At 47.6% G+C, this 24,914-nt stretch overlaps 1 protein-coding gene across 4 annotated transcripts in view; it reads right to left on the bottom strand.

The window, feature by feature from the left end:
* Positions 1-2,041: 2,041 nt before the first annotated feature.
* LOC140203824 (cyclin-dependent kinase-like 1) overlaps positions 2,042-24,914 on the bottom strand; it is an 87,853-nt gene continuing 64,980 nt past the window's right edge. Inside the window, exons 6-9 of one of the 4 annotated variants that reach the window (XM_072269920.1) lie at positions 19,249-19,331; positions 12,397-12,453; positions 9,567-9,710; positions 6,633-6,818 (exon numbers count right to left, since the gene is read on the bottom strand). In XM_072269920.1, coding sequence (XP_072126021.1) covers positions 6,717-6,818; positions 9,567-9,710; positions 12,397-12,453; positions 19,249-19,331 — 386 coding nt within the window. In that variant the 3' untranslated portion in view covers positions 6,633-6,716. Of the gene's footprint in view, positions 6,819-9,566; positions 9,711-12,396; positions 12,454-19,248; positions 19,332-24,914 lie in introns of all 4 variants that reach the window. The other 3 variants (XM_072269919.1, XM_072269922.1, XM_072269921.1) reach the window with 3 other exon arrangements.

Below are 24,914 nucleotides of genomic sequence, written 5' to 3'. Positions count from 1 at the left end.
ACTGTTACTATTCTATAGATTTGCCCACAGAAAAAGAATCTCAGGGTCATATGTGGCGACATGTATGTACTCTGTTAATAAATTTCACTTTGAACTGTGAGGTTGAGTTTCCTCAGTTCTGATGTGAAACATTAACTCTGCTCCCCTCTCCACTGATGCTGTCTGAACTGCTGAGTATTTCCTGTTTTTATCTTGTGTCGAGAATCTGTAGATTGTTTCTGCTTTTCATTCTGGCTTTAACCCCTGCTGTCCCCGAGCCTCAAATTTGCCTTTTATAATAGCAATCACTTTAAAAGTACAGTTCGAGGTAAATTTTATTATCAAAGTACACACATGCCGCCATATACAACTCTGGGATTCATTTTCTTGCGGGCATACTCAAAAAATCTATAGAATAATAATCATAACAGAATCAATGAAAAATCCCTCACTAGGGCGTTCCACCAGAGTGCAGAAGGCAACAAGCTGTGTAAAGAGGAAAAGAGGAAATAATAATTATAAATAAATACACAATAAATATCAAGAACATAAGTCTCATGTTGTGGGAACATTTCAATGTTGGAGCAAGTGAAATTGAGTGAAGTTATGCCCTTTGGTTCGAGAGCCTGATGGCTGAGGGGGAATGACTGTTCTGGCGGCTCAGGAACGTAGTGGTTATCACAATGCTTTACGGTACAGGCGGCCCAGGTTTGATTCCCGTTGCTGCCCGTAAGGAGTTTGTACGTTCTCCCCGTGACTGCGTGGGTTTCCTCCGGGAGCTCCAATTTCCTCCCACAGTCTAAAGACGTACCTGTTGGTAGGTTAGTTGGTCATCGTAAATTGTCCAGTGAACAGGCGAGGATTAAGTTGGAGGATTGCTAGGCAGTGCGGCCTATTCTGCGCAGTACAGGAACCGAAATAAATAAATCTATTCCTGAACCTGCTTGTGTGAGTCCTGAGGCTCCGGTACCTTCTTCCTGATGACAGCAGCGAGAAAAGAACATGTCTTGGGCAGTGGGGGTCCCTGATAATGAATGCTGCTTTCCTAAGACAGAGTTTCATGTAGATGTGCTCAAAGGCTGGGAAGGCTTTACCCATGATGCATTGCCAAATAAGTAAAAGCGGAGGCCATTTTGGGAGAAAGGTTTGGAAATGTGACTGATCATTAAATTCATCTTCATCTTCAATTTTATTAGAGCCACATGGCACTGCAACAGGCCCTTTGGCCCATTGAATCTGTGCTGACCACCATGCAACCATCTATGTCAATCCAATTCTTCCTCCCCCACTTTCTGTGATCACCACCTATACTGAGGGTGCTGGAAATCCCGATCAACACACGCACACCAAATGGTGGAGGAACTCAGGGGGAAAATGAAGGGTCGGCGTGGAGGAGAATGTGCAGAGTGGGGAAGCTAGCAGTCGTTCATTGAGGTGCTACGGCTGTCTGAGAGGTCGGTTGATGACACCAATCAACCTTAGTGACGTGCAGTCTGAATAGAATCTGTGGAGGAAAATGAAGAGTCAATGTTACAGGCTGAAAGCCTTCATCAGGACTCAACATAGGTCAAGAGTTTAAAGCTCCCTCAATAGTCCTAACAAAGCTGACATTAGCGCAAGGAAGAGAACTCTTAATGATTTGATGAAAGGAATTTTAAGAATGGAAGTCATGGTTGGGGGGGGCGGGACAATGAGAGTGGGGGCTTTAGAATTGCCTGTAAAAAGGTCGTAGCCCCAGGTCCCATGCTGAACAACCTTACTGTATTTATTTATTGAGATACAGCGTGGAATAGGCCTTCTGGCTCATTGAGCTGCTCCCCCGATTTAATCTGAGCCTAATCACTGGATAATTTACAACGACCATTTCACTTACCAACTGGTAGGTTCTTTGGACTGTGGGAGGAAACCGGAGCACCCGGAGGAAACCCACGCGGTCACGGGGAGATCGTACAAAACTCCTTACAGGACAGCGGTGGGAATCAAACCTGGGTTGCCTGTACTGTGAAGCGTTGTGCTAACCACTACGCCACCGTGCTCGTGGGCCACTTGGACCGTTGGTCAGTTCCAGGCCTCAGGACCTATTCCTGTTATGAGTAACTTACTAAAGTTAATCAAAAGGAAAATCTTTCAGGTCTGCAGGAAATGGAACTAATACGTTGCAGTCTCAAAGTGATAGGATTACCATGATGCACCAAGTGGACTCTTAGTGCACAAGGTACTGCCTGAATCGAAGTATAGATCTTTTGCCCACACTGACAGTGCACGCTCCTCTGCTTAGGAATGATTCTAACATAGAACAGTACAGCACTGGACAGGCCATTTGGCCCACAAAGTTGTGCTGTTCATACCACACAGATCTCAAACATGTCATACCACCCAGGTGAAACTTAATGAATGGAGATTTTACCCCAGGTCAAACAAAATTGCAAAATTGTATAATCCTAACACAAAATACTGGATTTGTCTAAAGCAAGGGCTCCTAACCAGGGGTCCACAGACCACCTTGGTTAATGGTAGGGGTCCATGGCATAACAAAAGGTTGGGAACCTCTGGTCTAAAGCCGTCAAATTCCAGAAACGTTTGGGTCAATTGATGTTTCAGATCGTCATGTGTTTTCTGATGTCCTGGTGAAAGTTTTCATCCAGAAACATATGGAAACATATCAGTAACCCTGAGGTCTTTATGTATTTGTAACTTTGGCAAAATGCAATGTGACAAAATGGAACCTATGAATTCCCAAGGTGCTTTGTTGGTTTGGATGGGAGGCATACCAGTCTGTGTGTGTTTTTTTATGACAGGAGCTGTGTTTCATGGCAGGAAGAGTATGTGTTGACAACAAAGGTAAACAAGATAGAGCTTCTAAAGAGCAAATTGGTAATGTGACAAAATGGAACCTATGAAATCCCAAGGTGCTTTGTTGGTTTGGATGGGAGGCATACAAGTCTCTGTGTGTTTTTTTATCATAGGAAATTGTGCATTTTTTATGACAGGAGCTGTGTTTTATGGCGGGAAGAGGGTGTGTTGACAACAGAGGTAAACAGGATAGAACTTCTAAAGAACAAATGTCAGGAAAATGTCAGGAGGAATGTTATGAAATGGAGCAAACTAATTACTGTTCTCTGTGAAAAAGTACGAAAGTGCCTCGCTTCAGATATAAGATTGAAGCGATTTTCCAGACACTCGTCTGTAGATAGATCTTCCCTTGCAAGGAAAAAAATAAAAGCATTAACACTGTGATCCACTCTGAATTTGTTGTACTTTGTTCCTGTATATTAGAAGACCTAGCTGAACAACTTCCCACAACTGCAGCCTAACCTGCACTTTCCTGCTTTGGACTGCAGCTCACCAGAGCTGATCGATGTACCCCAAGAACTTCATCAACTGACCTCTCAGGCGGTCGAAAAATCTCAATAAATAACTGCTATTTCTCCACTCCCAATATTTTTATATCTGATGAATAGATTTCAAATAGCTGTTAAAGGGAAAAAAAACAAGATTCTATTTTGTTAAGATCATATGCAAGATAGTCTCCAGGTCTTTGGTTGCTGGTAACCATCTTGAATGAAATGTCAGCTCACAGAAAGTGGTCCAGTGTCCAGGCTAACTCCTCACATAATGGATTCATCAGCAAGTCTTCTAAGGGTTTAATATTTAATGTGGGTGGTGGGGTGGAGCTAAGTCTCTACCAAAGGAGGTGTAAGGTGCTCCTTCCCTCTGCTAGCCTCCAGGTTACCCTCGGGCAAGGTGTAGCACCTGCTTAGCCCCCTGATCGCGGTCATGTGAAGCCATGGGAGCTGGTGGTGGATGGTCATTTGAGCAGCTGGTGCAGATCACAAGTGCTGGTTATGTGACCACTGGCTTCAGGCAGACAATCTCTGAAGAGAAACCCTGTGTTTCTCTCTCCCCTCCCCCCAACTTTTAAACCTACTCCTCAGCTTTTTTTTCTCCATCCTGCCGGAAGGTTTTCAGCCCAAAACGGCTTCTCCTAGATGCTGCCTGGCCTGCTGAGTTCCTCCAGCACTTTGTGGGTGTTGCTCGAATCTCTGAAGAGTATTGATAAAGGCTGGGATCACCCGTCTTTGTAAAGACACTGCCCAGAAGAAGACAATGGCAAACCAAAAATTGCTAAGAACAATCGTGGTCATGCGAAGACCATGATCACCCGAGTCATACGACATGGCTCACGGTGGTGATAATGGATACTTAAAGGTGCCAAAATGGCTCCATAACATTCAAAGGGGGTGAGTCACCTCCACATATTGATAAACTTCCACTGAACAGTGTGGGCATCTTATACTGGTGGTGGAATGTGTGGAGAAACCTGCAGGCTGCCCCCACTATGTCCTTGGATGTGTTGGTTGTTAACACAAATGATATATCTCCTTGTATATTTCAAAGCACATGTGATAAATCTGAATCGGAATTTAACATGATTAAGCCACCACCAGTGCTGACTATAGCAGGCTTGAAAACAAGAAGTCACTGGCTGCTCCACACCTCCATAACATCTGAAAAGGCTCCCTCCAAGTTTAGTGGAGAGGAGACAGGGAAAATGAGGAATTTATATGATGGTTAATGAAAAATCGAGAGATACTTTGAGATTTTGCAGTGAGAATCATAGAATCACAGAAAAGTACAGCACAGAAGCAGGCCCTTCATCCCATCTAGTCCATGCTGAACCATTTAAACTGCCTACTTCCATTGACCTACACTAGGACCACAGTTCTCCATATCCCTACCATTCATGTACCTAACCAAACTTCTCTTAAACGTTGAAATCGAGCTCACATGCCCCACTTGCACTGCCAGCTCGTTCCACACTCTCACCACCCTCTGAGTGAAGAAGTTTCCCCTCGTGTTCCCCTTAAAATTTTCACCTTTCACCCTTAACCCATGACCTCTGGTCGTAGTCCCACCCAATCTCATTTGCTAAAATCTGCTTGCATTTACCCTATCTCTACCCCTCATAATTTTGTATACCTCTATCAAATGTTCCCTCAATTTTCTATGTTCCAAAGAATAAAGAATAAAGCAGCTATTCAGCCACAGAGCTGGAGGTCAACAACTGCCTGCCTGTCCAGAGATGCGCAGATCCCCAAACAATGACTTAGTAAAAGCAGAACTAGCGCACATAAAAGAAAAAAGCCCTGAATTCCAGTGGGGGATCTCTGTCCACGAGGCTTACAACCATCCGCTAAGATGAGCAAGTTTATTTCACGTTTAAGATGAAGGCTGGAATCGTTTTGCTCAGCCTGACTCAGGGGGCGTTGAAGACACACCATCTAGCTAGCTCTTACGGTGGGGGGAGAAGGGTGAGTGGCGTGGGCGCTGTGGGTGGTGGCTACTCGGGGCCCACACACCAGGGCTTGTCACTGACAGGACGGGGCTATTGGATGTCGAAAGGTTGCGGGGAGAAGGTGGGAGAATGGTGTTGGGGGGAGGTGAGGAATCAGGCGTGGTGGATTGGGGGAGCAGACTCGACGGGCCAAAAGCCCTAATTCAGCTCCTTTGTCTTATGGTCACACCCCACGCTTCTTACCTTACACCAGCAAAGCAGTCAGAAAATTTATTTATTGATTGATTTGATTGAGATACAGCCCTTCTGGCTCTTCAAACCACGCCGCCCAGCAACCCCCAATTTAATCCTAGCCTAATTACGGGACAATTTACAATGACCAATTAACCAGTAGGTCTTTGGACTGTGGTAGGCGCGTGGCCAAGTGGTTAAGGCATTGGACTGGCGACCTGAAGGTCTTAAGTTCGAGCCCCAGCCAAGGCAACGTGTTGTGTCCTTGAGCAAGGCACTTAATCACACATTGCTCTGCGACGACACTGGTGCCAAGCTGTATGGGTCCTAATGCCCTTCCCTTGGACAACATCGGTGTCGTGGAGAGGGGAGACTTGCGGCATGGGCAACTGCTGGTCTGCCATACAACCTTGACCAGGCCTGCGCCCTGGAGAGTGAAGACTTTCCAGGCACAGATCCATGGATGCCTTTGGACTGGGGGAGGAAAGGGAGCACCTGGAGGAAACCCACACGGTCATGGGGAGAACGTAGAAACTCCTTACAGGCAGCAGCAGGAATTGAACCCTGGGTGGCCGGTAAAGAGTTGTGCTCACCACGACACTACCGTGCCACCCATGTTTTAGTTGTGCTTCTCCCAACCTTGCCCAGGAATCAATTTCTAACTATGTCCATTCACCCACTGGGATATGTGAGCTCTGGCCACCCATTAGCCCAATGCCCAATGTTTCTGAAGTTTTCCCTTCATCATCTTCTGGAGATTACATGTCTTCTGATTAGAACGGTCACACGTGATCTACTGGCCTACAGAAAAGAACTTCCAGACTTAAAAGGTGCTGCAAATATGGGAGCAACATGCCTGTACTGTCCCAGTAGTTTCATACACACGGTTTCTTGGCCCTCAGAGGGTTGGATGGGCTAGAACATCCACTATGGTCCCATGAAATGACTTATTGCTATCTGCAAGTGGATGAGTGCTCCAATCCAACGATGAGGACCACCTCAGAGCAAGTTAGATATTGTTCCTACCAGAACATCCTGCGTTCCTGATCCCAGCCACCCCATGCCCCCTCAGCCACCCCTTCCCACCCACGTGACCCAAACTGAACGACCAGCTCTCTGGGCTTTGGGGTCAGGATTTCCACTTGGTGGGGAAGGGGTGGTTGTACAAGCAGCTGCTCGGCTGGGCCCAGTGACTCTTGCTGCCACATAGTCAGATATTGGGCAGGTGGTGGTCCTGCTTGTGGCGCTGGCACTTCTTGTTCTCCAGAGCGGGCGAGGTGTTGCTGTTTGTTAACCGGGGCAGGTGCTGCATCTGGGGGAGGGAAAGGGAAAGGCGTTACAGTGGGATCCCCGTTAGGGTCCGGTGTTATTGCAGCAACATACATAACACACACACACACACAGAATCAGTTTTAATATCACTGGCATATGTCGTGAAATTTGTGAACATGGAACCACCACGCACACAAGGCAGCGCACAGACACATGAATGCACACATCTGATCACACCCATGGACGGACGGACGGACAGACAGACAGACACACACACACGAACACACACAAAAGAACGAAACGCTTGCCTGATGTTAACCCTCTTGCTGGCTCGGTGGGCTGAGACCGCAAACCCAGCAAGTTCATTTACAAGAGAAAGTCTGCAAATGCTGGAAATCCCAGCAACATACACACAAAATGCTGGAGGAACTCAGCAGGCCAGGCAGTATCCATCGATTTCTCAAACTTCTAGTAATGCCTCCTCCCCACCTTCACCATTTCCCATCCCTTGCCTCTCTCTCATGTTATCTCCTTGCCCACCCATTGCCTCCCTCTGGTGCTCCTCTCCCCCCGACCTTTCTTCTTTCTTCCATTGCCTTCTGTCTCTTTCACCAATCAACTCCCTAGCTCCACACACAAAGATTGCTGGTGAACGCAGCAGGCCAGGCAGCATCTCTAGGAAGAGGTGCAGTCGACGTTTCGGGCCGAGACCCTTCGTCAGGACTAACTGAAGGAAGAGCTAGTAAGAGATTTGAAAGTGGGAGGGGGAGGGGGAGATCCAAAATGATAGGAGAAGACAGGAGGGGGAGGGATGGAGCCAAGAGCTGGACAGGTGATTGGCAAAAGGGGATATGAGAGGATCATGGGACAGGAGGCCTAGGGAGAAGGAAAAGGGGGAGGGGGGGAAACCCAGAGGATGGGCAGGGGGTATAGTGAGAGGGACAGAGGGAGAAAAAGGAGAGAGAGAAAAAGAATATGTGTATATAAATAAATAACGGATGGGGTGTGAGGGGGAGGTGGGGCATTAGCAGAAGTTTGAGAAGTTGAGACTTTCTTTTTCTCTGTCTCCTTTTTCCCCCTCTGTCCCTCTCACTATACCCCTTGCCCAACCTCTGGGCTTCCCCCCCTCCCCCTTTTCTTTCTCCCTAGGCCTCCCGTCCCATGATCCTCTCATATCCCTTTTGCCAATCACCTGTCCAGCTCTTGGCTCCATCCCTCCCCCTCCTGTCTTCTCCTATCATTTAGGATCTTCCCCTCCCCATCCCACTTTCAAATCTCTTACTCACTCTTCCTTCAGTTAGTCCTGACGAAGGGTCTCGGCCTGAAACGTCACCTGTTCCTCTTCCTAGAGATGCTGCCTGGCCTGCTGCGTTCACCAGCCACTTTTATGTGTGTTGCTTGAATTTCCAGCATCTGCAGAATTCCTCGTGTTTGCGTTTTTAAACTCCCTAGCTCTTTTACTTCATTCCCCCCCCTCCAAGTTTCACCTATCACCTGGCGCTTCTCTCTCCCCTCCCCCCACCTTTCAGATCTAATCCTCAGCTTTTCTTTCACCAGACCTGCCGAAGGGTTTTGGCCCAGTCGACTGTACTTTTTTTCCATGGATGCTGCCTGGCCTGCTGAGTTCCTCCAGCGTTTCGTGTGTGTGTGTGTGTGTGTGTGTTGCTCAGCAAGTTCATTCCAATGTTTCGAATGGGTGGTACACAGGATGCCTCGTTGATTGTGACTCGTTCCTCACACTGGCCGTGACATCATCCAGGATTTGACCACACGGCACAGGCAGTCCAGAAGACACAGGAGCAGACATAGGACCACCATGGGTGATTTATTTCCCCTCTCAACCCTACTCTCCTGCTTTCTCCCTGTAACCTTTGACACCCTGACTAGTCAAGAAACTATCAATCCCTGCTTTAAACATGCTGGATGACCTGACCTCCACAGTCTTCCACGGCAACGAATTCCACAGACTCACCACCCTCTGGCAAAAGAAGTCCCTCCTCATCTCTGTTCTAAAGGGACGTCCCCTCTCACGGTGGTGTCTGAAAAGTGGATGCTGTCTAAGTTGCATGCCATCTTGGTCAATGTCTCCCATCCACTACATAATGTCCTGGGTGGACACAGGAGTACATTCAGCCAGAGACTCATTCCACCGAGATGCAACACAGAGCGTCATAGGAAGTCATTCCTGCCTGTGGCCATCAAACTTTACAACTCCTCCCTTGGAGAGTCAGACACCCTGAGCCAATAGGCTGGTCCTGGACATTTCCTGGCATAATTTACATATTACTATTTAATTATTTATGGTTTTATTACTATTTAACTATTTATGGTGCAACTGTAACAAAAACCAATTTCCCCCGGGATCAATAAAGTATGACTATGACTATGAATCCTGAGGCCCTCTAGTCCTAGACTCCTTCACTATAGGAAGCATCCTCTCCATGTCCACTCTATCTAGCCTGTTCAATATTTGATGGGTTTCTATGAGGTCCCCCTCTCATTCTTCTAAACTCCAGCGAGTACGGGCCCGAAGCCATCAAACGCGTCTCATACGTTAACCCTTTTGTTCCTGGGATCCCCCTCGTGGACCTCTTGTGGACCCTCTCGAGTGGCAGCACATCCTTTCTCAGAAATGCACACAAAATCGCTGGGGGACCTCAGCAGGTCAGCCAGCATCTTTGGAAGGGAGTAAGCAGTTGGCGTTTCGGCCAAGAGCACTTGATCAGCGGTTTTCACACTGACAGGTGACCAGTCAGTGACGCGTTGGCGGAAGCGGCTACGGACTTACCCCCTGAGGGCGTCGGCGTGGCACCCTCCTGAACCTCTCCGCCTCCCTGCTGCTGTCCAGCTGCTCCCGGTAACTGTCGAAGTGCGGGTGCTGCAGGAGCTGATCGCAGGTCAGCCTCTCTGCTGGATTCATCATCAGGCACCCCTGGGGCAGTCAGCAGAGCGGCAGACATTCACACTGGGATCCGAGCAACTCCTCAACCGCGTCACAGTGAGCCCCAGGAACGCAGGCCGTGTGAAACAGCCGTGACCGAAGCATCCCAGCCCCACTCTGTTACTACAGGCTGCACTTAGCAAGGCCCTCAACATCGTCAAGCGTCTGCCCCACAACCTCTTTGATCTCCTACAGCCAGGCAGAAGGTGCCGCAGTGTAAGAACACAGACTGTTTGGCTGGGTAACAGCTTCTCCCCCCCAGGCTGTGAGACTTCGGAAAAACCCTGATACCACCCGGTACACATCATCTATGATAGATCCATTTGCAGTAATCTGTCATATATTTACAGATATGTCCTTTACGCTGTTGGCCAGAAAGAACTACAGTCTATAAGTCAGTGAGTTCGATTGAATCAAGGATAGTGAAAGCAGACAGAGCAATTGTCTTTGTTCTTGCCATGAGGTTGAAGGGATGGAGGCAGTCATTTTGTGAAGCTGCTCTGCATCCTCCATTTTGTGAAATTAAGTTACTTGATCAGGGTTTTAAATTAGATACCCAGTGATGCTCCAGGTAATCTGCCGGACTAGAGGTAATTTCCAAATAAGAAGTTATTTGTGAGGAGTTCCTTTATATAATATAACATGCAGTTTTGTGAATGGTGGGGTCTGTGCCTGCCCTGGGTGATTTGAGCTGGATACTGAAGAGAATAAAGAGCCATAAATTACTTGTGGAAAGTAGGGCAATAAATGGATGCTGGCTTGGACCAGAGCCAATAAGGTGTTAAAGGTCAGTCAGATGACCCCTAGCCAATAACACTGAAATGCATCATTTGAATAGGTAAGGAAAAAGGTAAAAGCAGATGCTTTGTGTGTGTGCTGGCAGCGATGACTGACCATCGAGATCCGGCATTGTCGATGTACAGTGCCCCACAAGATACGTGGAGATTTGGAACTGGACCATGAGAAATACATGGCCAGCAGAGACTTTTTTTTTACTTTTTTCTATTCTTTGACTGTTCATGGAGGGTCAGGAAAACTTAGTAGGTGTGCACAGAAGTACCGACGTGTAAATTCACATGTTCCTCCATTGAGACAATAAAGATACTTGGTAATTACAGATTCCCTCTGTGCCTCCCTGATCATTATTACTAAAGGGCAGATCCTTGTAACAATATCAACTTGTACATCTACAGAATATATTTTTTATGATTTGTTAATATTATTTTATGTGTTGTATGTGATATATTGGAGTTTGGAAGCACCTCCAAGAGGACTACAACCTTATCGTAGGGTTTGGAGGCTTGCGTGCCTCAATGATCTGGAGAGCTACATTGGCTGGAGTCAGGGCTTTATGCTTTGACTCTTGGTAGGGTCACCCATGCCAAACAGGTCAAAGGGTAGAGGACAGACTAAGAGTGGTCCACCAGTCCTCCAGGTTCAGGGGTTCAGCTCAGAGCTAACAAAATTGTTACAGAAACAGCAATGAAGAAGTTTTTTGCTTCTGAGTGTAACGGTATTCCTGAGTCTCCATCCGGGACTTGCGTGACTGACAGTAGTGAAAACCAAGAGGAAGCTACTGACATGATGAAGGGAGCCATGACTACCACCAGAGATGGAGGACCTTCAGTGCTGCTCTAAACACCAGCGGCGTAATGGGCAGTAAGTATGTGATACAGATACCGTGTTTTGCACCTTATTCCCGGAGCAACATTGTTTGGTTTAGCTGAATACCATGTGTACGGCTGAGTGTCAAGAAACCTGAACTTGAACTAGAAATTAAAGCTGGCAAAAATCATTACAAAAATCACTCAGATGCAAGAATATGCTTATAGCTTTAGTTTTACTGAATCCTGGAACTTTCCCTCCAAAGCACGAGAGGAACATCTTCACCAGATATTTAACTCTGCCAGGTTTGGCCCCAAGCCCGACTGTGGAAGGAGGAGGGTTGGGCATCATGTAAAGATCCCGGTGCTACAGAAGCTCCAAAGACCTCATCCCTGGGAGAGGAAGGATCCACCAAGGGGATGGGCTGGACCTGGAGACAAGGTGAAAGTCTGGCCCAGGACAAAGGGCTCTGGTGAGCTACTGCTGGCGACCTAGGCCCCAGTAGGGGGTGATGGTCTTAAGGAGCAGGTGAGAGAGGTCTGCTTCTGCTTTGGTTTCTGAAGATCTTATAGAAACATACAAAATTGTGAAAGGGATAGATAAGATAGAGGCAGGAAAGTTGTTTCCACTGGTAGGTGAGACTAGAACTAGGGGACGTAGCCTCAAGATTTCAGGGAGTAGATATAGGATGGAGATGAGGAGGAACTGCTTTTCCTAGAGGGTGGTGAAGCTGTGAAATTCTCTGCCTAATGAGTAAATATATTTAAGACACCTCAGTAAATATACTTAAAACAAGGTTGGATAGATTTTTGCACAGTAGGGGAATTCAGGGCTATGGGGAAAAGGCAGGTAGGTGGAGATGAGTCCATGGCCAGATCAGCCATAGTCTTATTGAAAGGCGGAGCGGGCTCGACAGGCCGGACGGCCAACTCCTGCTCCTATTTCTGATGTTCTCATGTTTCTGGATGATCAGTCCCACAGAGCTGCTTGTGGTCGGGCAGCCTGGCGTTACCTGCACCGTGCCCTGGGTGGTGTCCCTCAGGGAGGTTAGTACCAAGGGGTTCACACTCACCTTCATGAAGTGGAGGGCCTGAGCAGAGATGTGCGGGAACTTCGTTTCGAGAGGCTCCTGTCACGGGAAACAAAAGCGGTGGCAAAGTTACCAATATTGTGAGGTCCAACGCTGACCAGAGGAACAACATCTCAGCTTCTGCATGGGTGCTCCACAACCCAACTGCATGAACAGTGGCTTTCTTTTTCTCTCTCTCTATGTCTGTTTCACTCTCTCCCTCCCTTTCTTTTTCTCTTTCCCTCCACCTTCTCGCTCTACTCCCCACCCTCCCTTCCCCCCCACAAGATCACCCTTCTCCCCCACCCCTCCCCGTCCCCGATCCTCCTACTTCAAAGATTCAAAGTACATTTATTATCAAAGTATGCATGCGGTATTCAACCCTGGTATTCATCTTCCCCACAGACAGCCACCAAACAAAGAAACGCCATGGAACCCGTTCAAAGAAAAACATCAAACCAGTTCCAACGCGCAAAAAAAAACAAATTGCGCAAACAGCAAAAATAGAGTGCTTAACACACAAAATATTAAACATCGCACAGCAGGGTCCTTGAAACAGTCTCAGAACGTTCAGTTTAGTTCAGTTCTGTTCAATTTAGCATTCTGTTGTTTATTGACTTTTCCTCGTTTCTCCCCTTCTAATCCCTACCACCCTTTTCTCCCCCTCTTAATTCCATTCACCCTGGACACACATTTTACCCACAGGCTCTCAGCCCAATGATTCCTCCTCTCTGGTCCTGGTTCCATTTGCCTTTCTCCCCTCCCCTCATGGTTTCTACTATGACCTTCCTTATCAGATTTCAGTACTGATCCTTCCCTGAGGAGGGAGGAGAAGATGGCGGCGCGACGCAGTGCACGCAGCCGTTCCGAATGATATTGTATGTGTTAACTAGGGGGCCGTACACAATCCAGATTTGATGGAGACAGCCGTGAGAAGCACGGAGGAACATCTGGAGAAACTTCTGAAATGCCCGTTTCGCTGCCGCTGCTACTGTGCGATCGAGAATCTCCGTTGGGGAAGGCCCCAGATCCTCAGCTTTGCCTATTGCCTGTTGCCGGGGCCGGGGTCGAAGTGCTCGGCAGAGATGGTGCTCGGTGTTCGGTGTCGGAGAGCTAGTCGGAGGCTCGGAGTTTTCAGACGGACTCGGAGTTGGACTGTCGTTGGATGCTTCCAGGATGCTGCATCAGCAGGTTTGCGGCGCTGGAGGTTCACCGTCTGCGTGAGATGATGGGACTTTCGAGAGACTTTGAGACTTTTTATCGTGCCATGGTCTGTTCTTTATCAAATTACGGTATTGCTTTGCACTGTTGTAACTATATGTTATAATTATGTGGCTTTTGTCAGTTTTTCAGTCGGTTTGTCATGTGTTTCTGTGATATCATTCTGGAGAAACATTGTATCATTTCTTAATGCATGCATTACTAAATGACAATAAAAGAGGACTGAGTGTCCTCATAATCTAATATAATCTCCACATCCTTCCAGTCCCTACTGCACCTGTATCTCCATTTTTTTTTGCCTGCTTCAATCTACCAACTGCACCCCACCACTGCCCTCCTCCATCTGCCCGCCATCCACCAATCTCCTCCTGGCTCCTGTCTCCCCATTTCTCTCCCCATATTATTGCTCAAGAGAAACCTCGGGGCTCAAGTCCACTGCTTCGTGAAAGCGGTAACACGAGTAGATAAGAGTGGAAAAGGAGGAGTTTGGCACGCTTGCCTTTATTGGACAGGGCGCTGAGGAGGAGAGTCAGGAAGTTCTGCTGCAGCAGTAGAAAACTTTGCTTTGGTTGCTTTTAAAGTGTTGTATGTAGTTCTGCTCGCTGCATTACGGGAAGGATGTGGAGGTTTTGGAGAGGCTACGTGGGAGGTTCACCGTGTTCAGGTGAATGGACCCTGGGCTGCTGATCATGAAAATCACCATGAAATTCCCCTATTGCAGATCATTTTTCTAAAAAATTGCCTATATTTGTTATTTCAATTCATAATTCAAGTCAGAATATCAAACGCTAAGATTAAAGAAGGCATTTTTGTTGGTCCACAAATCAAACAGGTCATTAATGACAGGCAATTTGAAGAACTTCTAGTGGGACTGGAGAAAAAAAAAATCGCATGGAAGGCATTCTAGGATGCTGCTGAAAATTTTCTTGGCAATTACAGAGCACCAAACTACGTGCAGCTGGTTGACAGCATGCTTCAAGCATACAAAATCATAAAGTGCAACATGTCACTAAAGATTCATTTTCTGCATTCCCATTTCGACCTCTTCCCTGCAAATCTTGGCGCTGTCAGTGACGAGCACGGTGAAAGGTTTCACCAGGACATTGCAGTCATGGAGAAATGGTATCAGGGCAACTGGAATCCATCAGTGCTGGCTGATTATTGCTGGACACTTCAGCGAGAAGGCTCAGACACTGAGTACAAATGAAAATCATCAACAAAACATCTTTAGCTTAGTTGAACTATTGCAAAGCATCAGCAGTATTATGCAATTAAACCCATTATATTCAATAAAAGTTAATTTCTTGTTTCTCCAAATTCCTACGTGATACAAGTAGTCTGAAATTATATTTGTGTTCAGCTTCAAGCAGTCTATCATAAACAAAAAAATTTCTGAGGAAGCAACACTTTCAAGAAAATTTGTCGTCCAGTATTAACTGTTAAGTTCCTTGTAGATGCTGCCTGATCTGCTGAATATTGGCGGCAATTGCGTGAATTTCATTTACTTCAAATTTCTAGTAACTGGAGTTACTATTTTCCAGTTAGCGAGTTCTGCTGAGCAACTTGGTCGAAACTGATCTCTCGGTTCACCTCATTACCACCCTTGCTGCTAACTTTTATCTGCTCTATCTCTGACTTCCCCAGCTCCGTTTCAGAGGGTGGGTTAGCGAGCAGAGTCTACTGCGAGCCTACGCTTGTACACAGCAACTAGAACAAACTTGTTTCTGTGGCTCCATTTCATTCTCCCCGTTTCTCTTCTACATCTTCGAACACCAACTTCTACACCTTTGCTCCGCCCACAACGGGGATAATTTCCCAGTAGCTGACCATTTTAATTCCACTCCCCATTCCCATTCCAAGCTGTCGGTCCATGGCCTCCTCTATTGCCACAATGAGGAGACTCTTAGGTTGGAGGAGAAGCACTTCATATCGACTTCCCCAACTTCTGATAATTAAAAAAAGAACCTAGTGCTTTCCCCGTGTAGATGACGAATAAACTCTTCTCGGTTTCCAGCTGTGTACAGGTATTGATTTTAACCAACGTTTCTATGGCAAACTCTGCCATTTTCTTTAGGGATGATGCCTAGGCACGTCTAGCCAGTAGTATATATACCCCCGTTGTCCATCCCTCCTGATTGGCTAGTCCTCAACCAATCAGGTTTCTGCTGTCCCATCTTGTTTACAATTGTATTCCAGTTGTTACTTAGATGGAGACCATCGTCTATGTTGAAATATCTTTTCTCTAGTTTTATTTCAATGGGATCTTTCACCAGACGGTTCCAGAAGCTATTGGCGCGGCACAGAGGTTCTGTGCCGTCAAAGTCAATCTTACGGCCATTGCGAATGCAATGTTCTGCTACCGCTGATTTCTCCGGGTTAGGCTCCTTGATGTGGGTTTCCACCATGTGTCCCGTCTGGCTGATATACGCTGCTCCGCATTCGCAGGGAATCCTGTAAGTGCTGGCCATCCTGAGTCCCCGGTCATCTTTGACCCTTATAAGCTGTGATTTGAGCTTCCTGACAGGTTTGTGAATGGTATTAATCCGATATTTCTTCAGGATCCTGGCAATCCTTCTGGTAATTACTCTCCACTTCCCCCTTCACTCCTTTCCTATTCCCCATTCTGGCTCCCCTTTTTCCCATTTCTCTTCTCCTCACCTGCACATTACCTCTCACCAGTGCCCGCCTCCTTTCCTTTCTTCCATGATCTCTCCTCCTAGCAGATTCCTTCTGCTTCAGCCCTTTACCTTTTCCACCAATCACCTCCCAGCTTCTTACTTCAACCTCACCCGCCTCCTCCCCCCATCTACTTTCCCCCCTCCCCCAGTCTCACCTATTACCTTCCACCTTGTACTCCTTCCACTCCCCCCACCAGCTTCCCCCTTCCTTTCCGGTCCCAATGAAGGCCCGGAACATCATTCCTCTCTACAGATGCTGCCTGACCTGCTGGGTCCCTCCAGCATTTTGCGGGGGTTACTTCCGCCAACAGTTCTCCTTTCTCCTCAGCCACGGTTGCCCTCCTCCTCAGGATAGTTAGTGAGGCTCTCCACTCTGCTTGTCCTATCTCCTGACTTTGCACTGAGCTGGGAGAAGGGTAGGGCTCCCCTTGTCTTCACTACCCACCCCGCCCCCCAAGTTTTCATCAACACTGCTCTCTGGATGCAGAATTCCCTTTCTCACGGCACCTTCCTGGTCAGAAAATGGAATGTCAGCTCCCTTGCCTGCTCCCTTCTCCTGGCCCAAGGCCCCTAGGCATTCCCTCCTGTCGAAGTAGTGAGTAATTTGCACTGCTCCCAATTTAGTGCACTGTATTTGTTGCACAGGATGTGGTCGTTTCTGCTCTGGGGAAACCAAATGCAAAATAGACTGGGTGACTGCTTGTCATAAAGTCTCCGAGAGTGACTCAGATTCCTATCACTTTATCCGTCGCATTCTGACCCACATTTTACCTCTCCTGATGAAGCCTAGTTTGAGCTCAACGAACCGTATCTCACCTTCCAACTGAACCTATTAGAGCCTTACAGATTCAGCACTGATGTCAATAATTTCAGATATCCCACCACTCCAGTCCGGTACCTCACATCTTCAGGACTTTCTCTGGAACCTTAAGCCCTATTCATGTCCCCTCCTTCCATTAATGTGCCCCCCCCAGACAAACCTTCTACCTCAGGATTTATCCAATTCCATCTGCCCTACAGCCATAATTTTGTTCTCTTTTAGACGCACTTCACAATTTGTTTCCTTACTAATTCTTACCTGTAACAGTAACTCTTTGTCTAGCCACAGTTGCTGCCTGACCTCCTGGGGTCAGTTTTTGTTTTACAGAGCATCTGTTTCACCGCCCCCCCCTCACCCCCGGATCACTTAGAACAACAAATTTTGTCACCATCACCTCACAATCTGTGTGAGATTTCTGTCCACAGCGAGTCACACATTTGCGCTTCACAAGTCTGTCACAACTAAGAAGGTGGTTACTTGGTAGTCCTGATGAAGGGTTCCGGCCTGAAGCATTGACTGATCATTTCCACGGATGCTGCCCGAACTGCTGAGTTCCTCCAGCGTGTTGTGAGTGTTCCCATGAAATCTGTGCCAGCCCTCACAGAAATCCCACCAATCCTCACGTTTTCCTGTAATCTATTCTCTCTCAGATGCTCATCAAGGCACCGATTGTCCTCACACCCACCCACGCAATGGCTAAAAATACAATGCCTCAAAAAGGCAGCATCCATCTTTAAGGAGTCCCGTCACCCAGGACGTACCCTCTTCTCATCGCTATCATCAGGGAGCAGGTGGAGACTACCACTTCAGGATCAGCTTCTTCCCCTCTGTCACCTGATTTCTAAATGGACATTGAACCCATGAACCTGGCCAAGTGGTTAAGGCATTGGACTAGCGATCTGAAGGTCGTGAGTTCGAGCCCCAGCCGAGGGAACGTGTTGTGTCCTTGAGCAAGGCACTTAATCACACATTGCTCTGCGACGACACTGGTGCCAAGCTGTATGGGTCCTAGTGCCCTTCCCTTGAACAACATCGGTGTCGTGGAGAGGGGAGACTTGCAGCATAGGCAACTGCCGGTCTTCCATACAACCTTGGCCAGGCCTGCGCTCTGGAGAGTGAAGACTTTCCAGGCACAGATCCATGCTCTCGCAAGACTAACGGATGCCTTTAGACACATATATGTGTGCGCATGAGGGAGAGGGGGTGGGAGGGAGAGGGGGTGGGAGAGGGGGTGGGAGGGAGAGGGGGTGGGAGAGGGAGGGGAGGGTGGGGAGAGGGGGGGAGGGGAGAGGGGGAGAGAGGGGGAGGAGGGGGGGGATGGACGTGCCGATGCGTGTGTGAGTGAGAGTGTATATGTGTGAGTGTTGACCAGTTTGGAACAGTATCACTGCTGTTCCTAGAAGTGCGACCCACAGATGTTTCTGGAATTTGTTGGAGTCACTCATATAGATATAAATTTTACTGTAAGTTACAGTTTTTATTATTTTTTATTGCGATGTACCATTGCTGCTGCATAACAACAAATTTCACAACATATGCCAGTGATAATGAAACCCGACTCTGAGTTAACCTCCTCACCAGCGCTTTTTGTGGTACAGAGGAGGCTGGAGCACCCGTGGGAACCCCATGTGTTCACAGGGAATTTGTACGAGCGGGTGGCAGTGTAGTGGAGCGGTTAGTGCGATTGCTTTTTCAGCGCCAGCTATTATCGATCGGGGTTGAATTCCCACCGCTGTCTGTAAGTTCTCCCTGGATCTTTGTGTGTCGCCTCTGTGTGCTCCAATTTCCTCCCACGTACGTACCCAAAGACGTGCTGGTTAGGGGTTACAGTGAGCTGTGGACACGCGATGTTGGCACCAGGAGCATGGCAACACCTGGGGGCTGGCCCCAGCACGATCCGTGTGTTGGTTGTTGATGCAAACCGACACATTTCGCTGTACGTTTTGATGTACATGCGACAGATAAAGCCAATCTTTAATCTGAATCTAGGCTTGATCCCGATCGCCGCCACTGGAGCTTCGAGCTAGCAGCACTACTTGCTGCAGCGCTGCGCCGCCCAGCTCACTGAACGTAAATCAATGAGTAGATGGCGACAGAGCACTGGAGGGTCATTCGCGTTATAAAGGAGACTCTTACCAGGACGTCAGGCTCTGGAATGTGGACTCCACTGAAGAACTGGTTGGAGCTGAAAACCTTCTGGTGCCGAGGGATGAGATCTCCTGCAGGACCAAAGAGAAGTCGTCACACACAAGAAGCAGGCTGCAGAACGTGGCTGAAGGGCAATGCGGAGCAACCAGGACATCTCTCACCTGCCGCAAGATCCGAACGCACTCCTGCCCTGGCACCAGCGCCATAAAAGCCTGGAACCAGTAACAGCAAGCTGCGGACTCAAGAGATAATTGGCAGCTCAGCTTTTTCTTTAAACTAGGCTCCTAAACTGTCAAGGCGAAGGGTCCCGGCCTGAAACATCGACTGTACCTCTTCCTATGGACGCTGCCTGGTCTGCTGCGTTCACCAGCATATTTTGTGTGTGTTGCTTGAATTTCCAGCACCTGCAGATTTCCTCGTGTCTGAACTATTAGGGATGCAGTCTCTATTGACACTTTTAAACACCAGCTGAAAACCCATTTATTTAACCTTGTTTTTAATGAACACCTTTTTAGAGTCATAGCACAGAAGCAGGTCCTTCGGCCCATCTAGTCCATGCTGAACCATTTAAACTGCCTACACCCATTCATCTGTACCAGGATCATAGCTTTCCATATCGCTACTATCCGTGTACCTATCCAAGCTTCTCTTAAACTTTGAAATTGAGCTCGCATGCACCACTTATGTTGGCAGCTCGTTCCGCACGCTCACCCTCTGAGAAAAGACGCTTCCGCTCATGTTCCCTTGAACTTCTCACCTTTCACCCTTAACCCATGACCTCTGGTTGTAGTCCCATCCAACCTCAATGGAAAAGGCCTGCTTGCATTTATCCTATCCATGCCCCTTATAATTTTGTATCCATCTATCAAATTTCTTCTCGATGCTCTATGTTCTAAGGAATACAGTCCTAACCTATTCAATCTTTCCTTATAACTCAGGTCCTCCAGACCTGGCAACACCCTTGTAAATTTTCTCCGTACCCTTTGAACCTTGTTTACATCTTTCATCTAAGTAGGTGACCAAAGCCGCACACAATATTCAAGTCAGGCCTCACCAATATAACTTCAACATAACATCTCGTCTACTGTATTCATTACATTGATTTATGAAGGCCAACATGCCAAAAGCTTTCTTTACAACCCTATCTACCTGTGACGCCACAGGCATTGAATTTTGTATCTGTAATTCGTCTTTTATTTTCATGTCTGCACTTTAAGCGATTGTAAAGCACTTTGAATTACATCGTCTGTAAGAAAAGTGCTTGATAAGTGAGTTACTGTTATTAAGTTATTCAGCAAAAACACGTGGGATGTGAGCAGACTGTACTCCCTCACTGTACACCGAGTTGTTAAGGACTGGAATCCACATCCTGGCAGGCAGTGGACGCGGGTTCGACAAGTCATTTCCAGAAGAGAAAGGGTTAAGTGACTGAAGGAGAAATGAACCACAGCGCAGAGACATGGGCAAGGTTAATTGTGGAGTCACATCTCGTGCAGCACACTCTTCAGCCCATTAACTCTGTGCCAGCGATGATGAACTCAATTCTTCTCCTCTGTTCTCCTCACAGTCCCAGAAACACTCAGGCATGACAGCGCCTCGACTTCCTCAGGAGTGTGCAGGGATTCGGCATGTCATCAGAAATCTTGGCAATCTTCTATGGGTGTGTGGTGGAGAAGTGTGCTGACTGGCTGCAGTATGGTCTGGTACGGGATCACCAAAGCCTTTGAGCAGAAAATCCCACAAAAGGCAGAGGATTCAGCCCAGTACATCATGGGTAAAGCTCTCCCAAACATTGAGCACATCTACCTGAAACATTGAGGTAAAAAAGCAGCATCCATCACCGGAGATCCTCACCACCCAGGCCATGCTCTTTTCTCACTGCTGCCATCAGGTAGAAGGTACAGGAGCCTCAGGAGTCGAGTCGCACCATCAGGTTCAAGAACAGTGACTACCCCTCAACTATCAGGCTATCGATCAAAAGATGATAACTCCACTCATTCTATTTCTGGTGTTCCCACAACGATGGCCTCACTTTAAGGATTCTTTATCTTGTTATTTTATGGTCTTGTCTGAGTGCTGCTGGTACCATGTGACCCAGTACTACCTGTCGCATGGTCGGGTGGTCGGCGACTAAACCGGCTCCCCCACCAGGCTTGCCTGCTGAGGAGGGTGGCTAGACACCCTGCAGGATGAGAAACAAGACCTGTCAAAGGGCAGATGAACCCTCTCGTAGGGTCAACGGTCATCTAGCAAACACGTGCTGTGAAGCGCGGAAAGGGCATCCCTTGCATCGAAGCTTGGTCTGGCCATTCACCACAACAGAACTTCCCCCGGCCGTCTTGGACCCCACCATGCCACTGGATCCGGGAGGGGATGTTGAGAGGGTGGGTCCGGACCTGTGCAACCCCCTACTCACCTAAAATCCACTCACGCACACGCTGTTCCTTTCTGAGGAGTGGGGTATCCTAAACCCCACTAACTGACTGAAAGGAACCATCATCATCCTATGGGATGGATAGCCAGAGATTTATTGCTATTTATTTATATTTGCATTTGAACAGTTTGTTGTTCATTGATCCTGTTTACAGTTACTGTTAATACACAATAGACAATAGGTGCAGGAGTAGGCCATTCGGCCCTTCGAGCCAGCACCACCATCCACTGCGATCATGGCTGATCATCCACAATCAGTACCCTTTTCCTGCCTTCTCTCCATATCCCTTCATTCCGCTATCATTAAGATCTCTATCCATCTCTTTCTTGAAAGCATCCAGAGAATTGGCCTCCACTGCCTTCTGAGGCAGAGCATTCCACAGATATTCCACTGTTCTATAGATCTGCTGAGTATGCCCGCAGGAAAATGAATCTCGGGGTTGTATGTGGTAACATGTATGTAGTCTGATAATAAATTTTACTTTGAAATTTGTACTTTGAGGGTGGGGAGGAATTTGAAACAACAAATTTACATACAGTGCCGTGCAAAAGTCTTAGGCGTGTACAGTATATATAGCTAGGACTTCTGCACAGTACTGTAGTAATTTTATGTATTACACTGTATTGCTGCCACAAAAAGAAACAAATTTCATGACATATGTGAGTGATAATAAACCTGATTCTGATCTGGGTCTCTATTGTGGACTGAGAGTGGGAAGGGGGCAGGGAGAGGGGAATCATGGTTGGGAAAAGGGGAAGAGAGAGGGAAGCACCGGAGAGACATTCCATAATGATCAGTAAACCAGTCGTTTGGAATCAAATGTCTGGTGTCTCAAGGCTGGGTGTATCTGCACCCATGACCCCCACCGCCCCAGAACTCCTTCTCTGCCACCCGTCCCGCACCCCTCTCATGGGCATTCCACCCTCGCTAGTCCCAACATCCTTTACTGTTGCCAGATCTACAAACTGGCTTTCCACTCTGCGCTGACAAATCCCGCCCCGTGCAGGTCTTCGGGGGTGGGGGGGGTGGGGGGATGTGGGTGGCTGGTCACAGTGCAAACTCCGCGCAGCCAGCATCCTAGGCCGGAACTGAGGAAGGCTTCGGGAAACAGCTGTATTCACTGCACCACCCGCAATACAAATGATTGGATCTACCCTGGACCCAACATATCAATCCAGCAACAGAGAAGGCGTGGCAGCAGTTATATTTCATTGGGAGTTTGGGGAGATTTGGTTTGTCTATAAGATATAGGAGCAGAATTAGGCCATTTGGCCCATCGAGTCTGCTCCGCCATTCAATCATGGCTGATCCTTTCTCCCCTCTTCAGCCCCGTTCTCCAGCCTTCTCCCCAAAACCTTTGATGCTGTGTCCAATCAAGAACTATCAATCTCTGCCTTAAATACACCCAGCAACCTGGCTGCCTGTGGTAACAAATTCCACAAATTCACCATCCTCTGGCTAAAGAAATTTCTCCGCATCTCTGTCTTAAATGGACTCCCCTCTATCCTGAATCTGTGCCCTCTTGTCCTAGACTCCCTCACCATGGGAAACATCCTTTCCACATCTACTCTGTCTAGGCCTTTCAACATTCGAAAGGTTTCAATGAGACCCCTCCTCATCTTTCTAAATTCCAGCAAGTACAGATGCAGAGCCATCAAACGTTCCTTGTATGATGACCCTTTCATTTCCAGAATCATCCTTGTGAACCACCTCCATCATCAAAGACTCTCGCAAATTTTGACAGATATATTGTGGAGAGCATTCTGACCGGCTGCATCAGCATCTGGTATGGGGGGGAATGGGGAGCTACTGCACAGGATCAAAGTAATCCACAGAGAGTTGTAAACTCAGTCAGCTCCATCAGGGGCACGAGCCTCCATCATATCCAGGAGCGATGCCTCAAAGAGGCAGGATCTACCATTAAGGACTCCCACCACCCAGGACATGCCCTCTTCTCATTGCTACCACTAGGAAGGAGGTACAGGAGCCTGAAGACACACACTCAGCGATTCAGGAACAGCTTTCCCTCTGCCATCAGATTTCCGAATGGACACTGAACCCAGGAACACTAACTACTTTAAAAAAAATCCTATTTTTGCACTATTTATCTAACTATTTAATGTATATATATTTACAGTAGTTCAGTTTTTTCTCTATATTATGCATTTCACTGTACTACTGCTGCAAAGTTAACAAATTTCATGACATACGCCAGTGATATTGAACCTGATTCTGACCAGTTAACCTATTGGGTACGCCTTTGGACTGTGTGAGGAAACTGGAGGACCTGGGGGACAAAACCTACTATTCCACAGGGAAGGCGTACAGACATTCCTTACGAAATGTCATTGGAATTGAACTCCGAACTCCAGACCACCTCGTTGAGCTAACTGCTACGCTACTGTGGTGCCCGATTTGGAGATCTCCTGTCAATGAAAAATAATCTGAAGACCTACAGGAGCAAGTCCGGAGTAGGAAGACTGCTGTAAATTACCGCGCGGCTCACGTTATTCGGATGCAGTTGAGCCACGCTCCCGAGCAGTAGAGTGAAAACGTAAAGAGACGGCGGATGCTGGAATCTGGTGCAAAAAAAACAAAACTACTGGAGAAACTCAGCGGGCCCGGCTGCGTCTGCGGTCGAGACCCTGTATCAGGACTCACGGAATTCTTGCAGCAGTTTGTTCAAAGTAAATTTATTATCAAACTATGTATAGGTCACCACGTACTACTCTGAGATTCATTTTCTTGCAGGCAGTCACGGTAGAACAATTATACAATAGATTCAATGAAAAATTACGCACCAAGACTGACAAACAGTCAGTCGGTCAGTGGGTGCCGTCCCGAATCGGGGGTTGGCGGCTATGCACCTCCATCTTCCTCGATCTTGCGCTCTTTCTCTGGCCTCAGCATAACTCAACCCAGTCCATTCCCTCACATTATCGTACCAAGTGGTTCGCTGCCATCCTCTTTCCCTCCTTCCTTCTATCGTCCCTTCCAATAACAATCTCTGCAGTCCACCACCTCTTAACAAGTGCCCGGCATATTCCAGCTTCCTTTTCTTCACATTCTTCAGCAACTCCTTTCCTCTCCTCGCTGTCTTCAACACTTCCATATTACTGACCTTCATCACCCGTCTAATTTCCTGCATTCTCCTTAAACACCACATTTGAAATGCCTCCAGTCGTCGTTGCGCTTCCCTGCATAAGGTCCACGATTCGAC

Source organism: Mobula birostris, chromosome 10, assembly GCF_030028105.1.
Source record: "Mobula birostris isolate sMobBir1 chromosome 10, sMobBir1.hap1, whole genome shotgun sequence".
NCBI lineage: Eukaryota > Metazoa > Chordata > Chondrichthyes > Myliobatiformes > Myliobatidae > Mobula > Mobula birostris.
The sequence above is the reverse complement of the archived record's forward strand: the minus strand, read 5'-3'. Positions and strand labels throughout refer to the sequence as shown.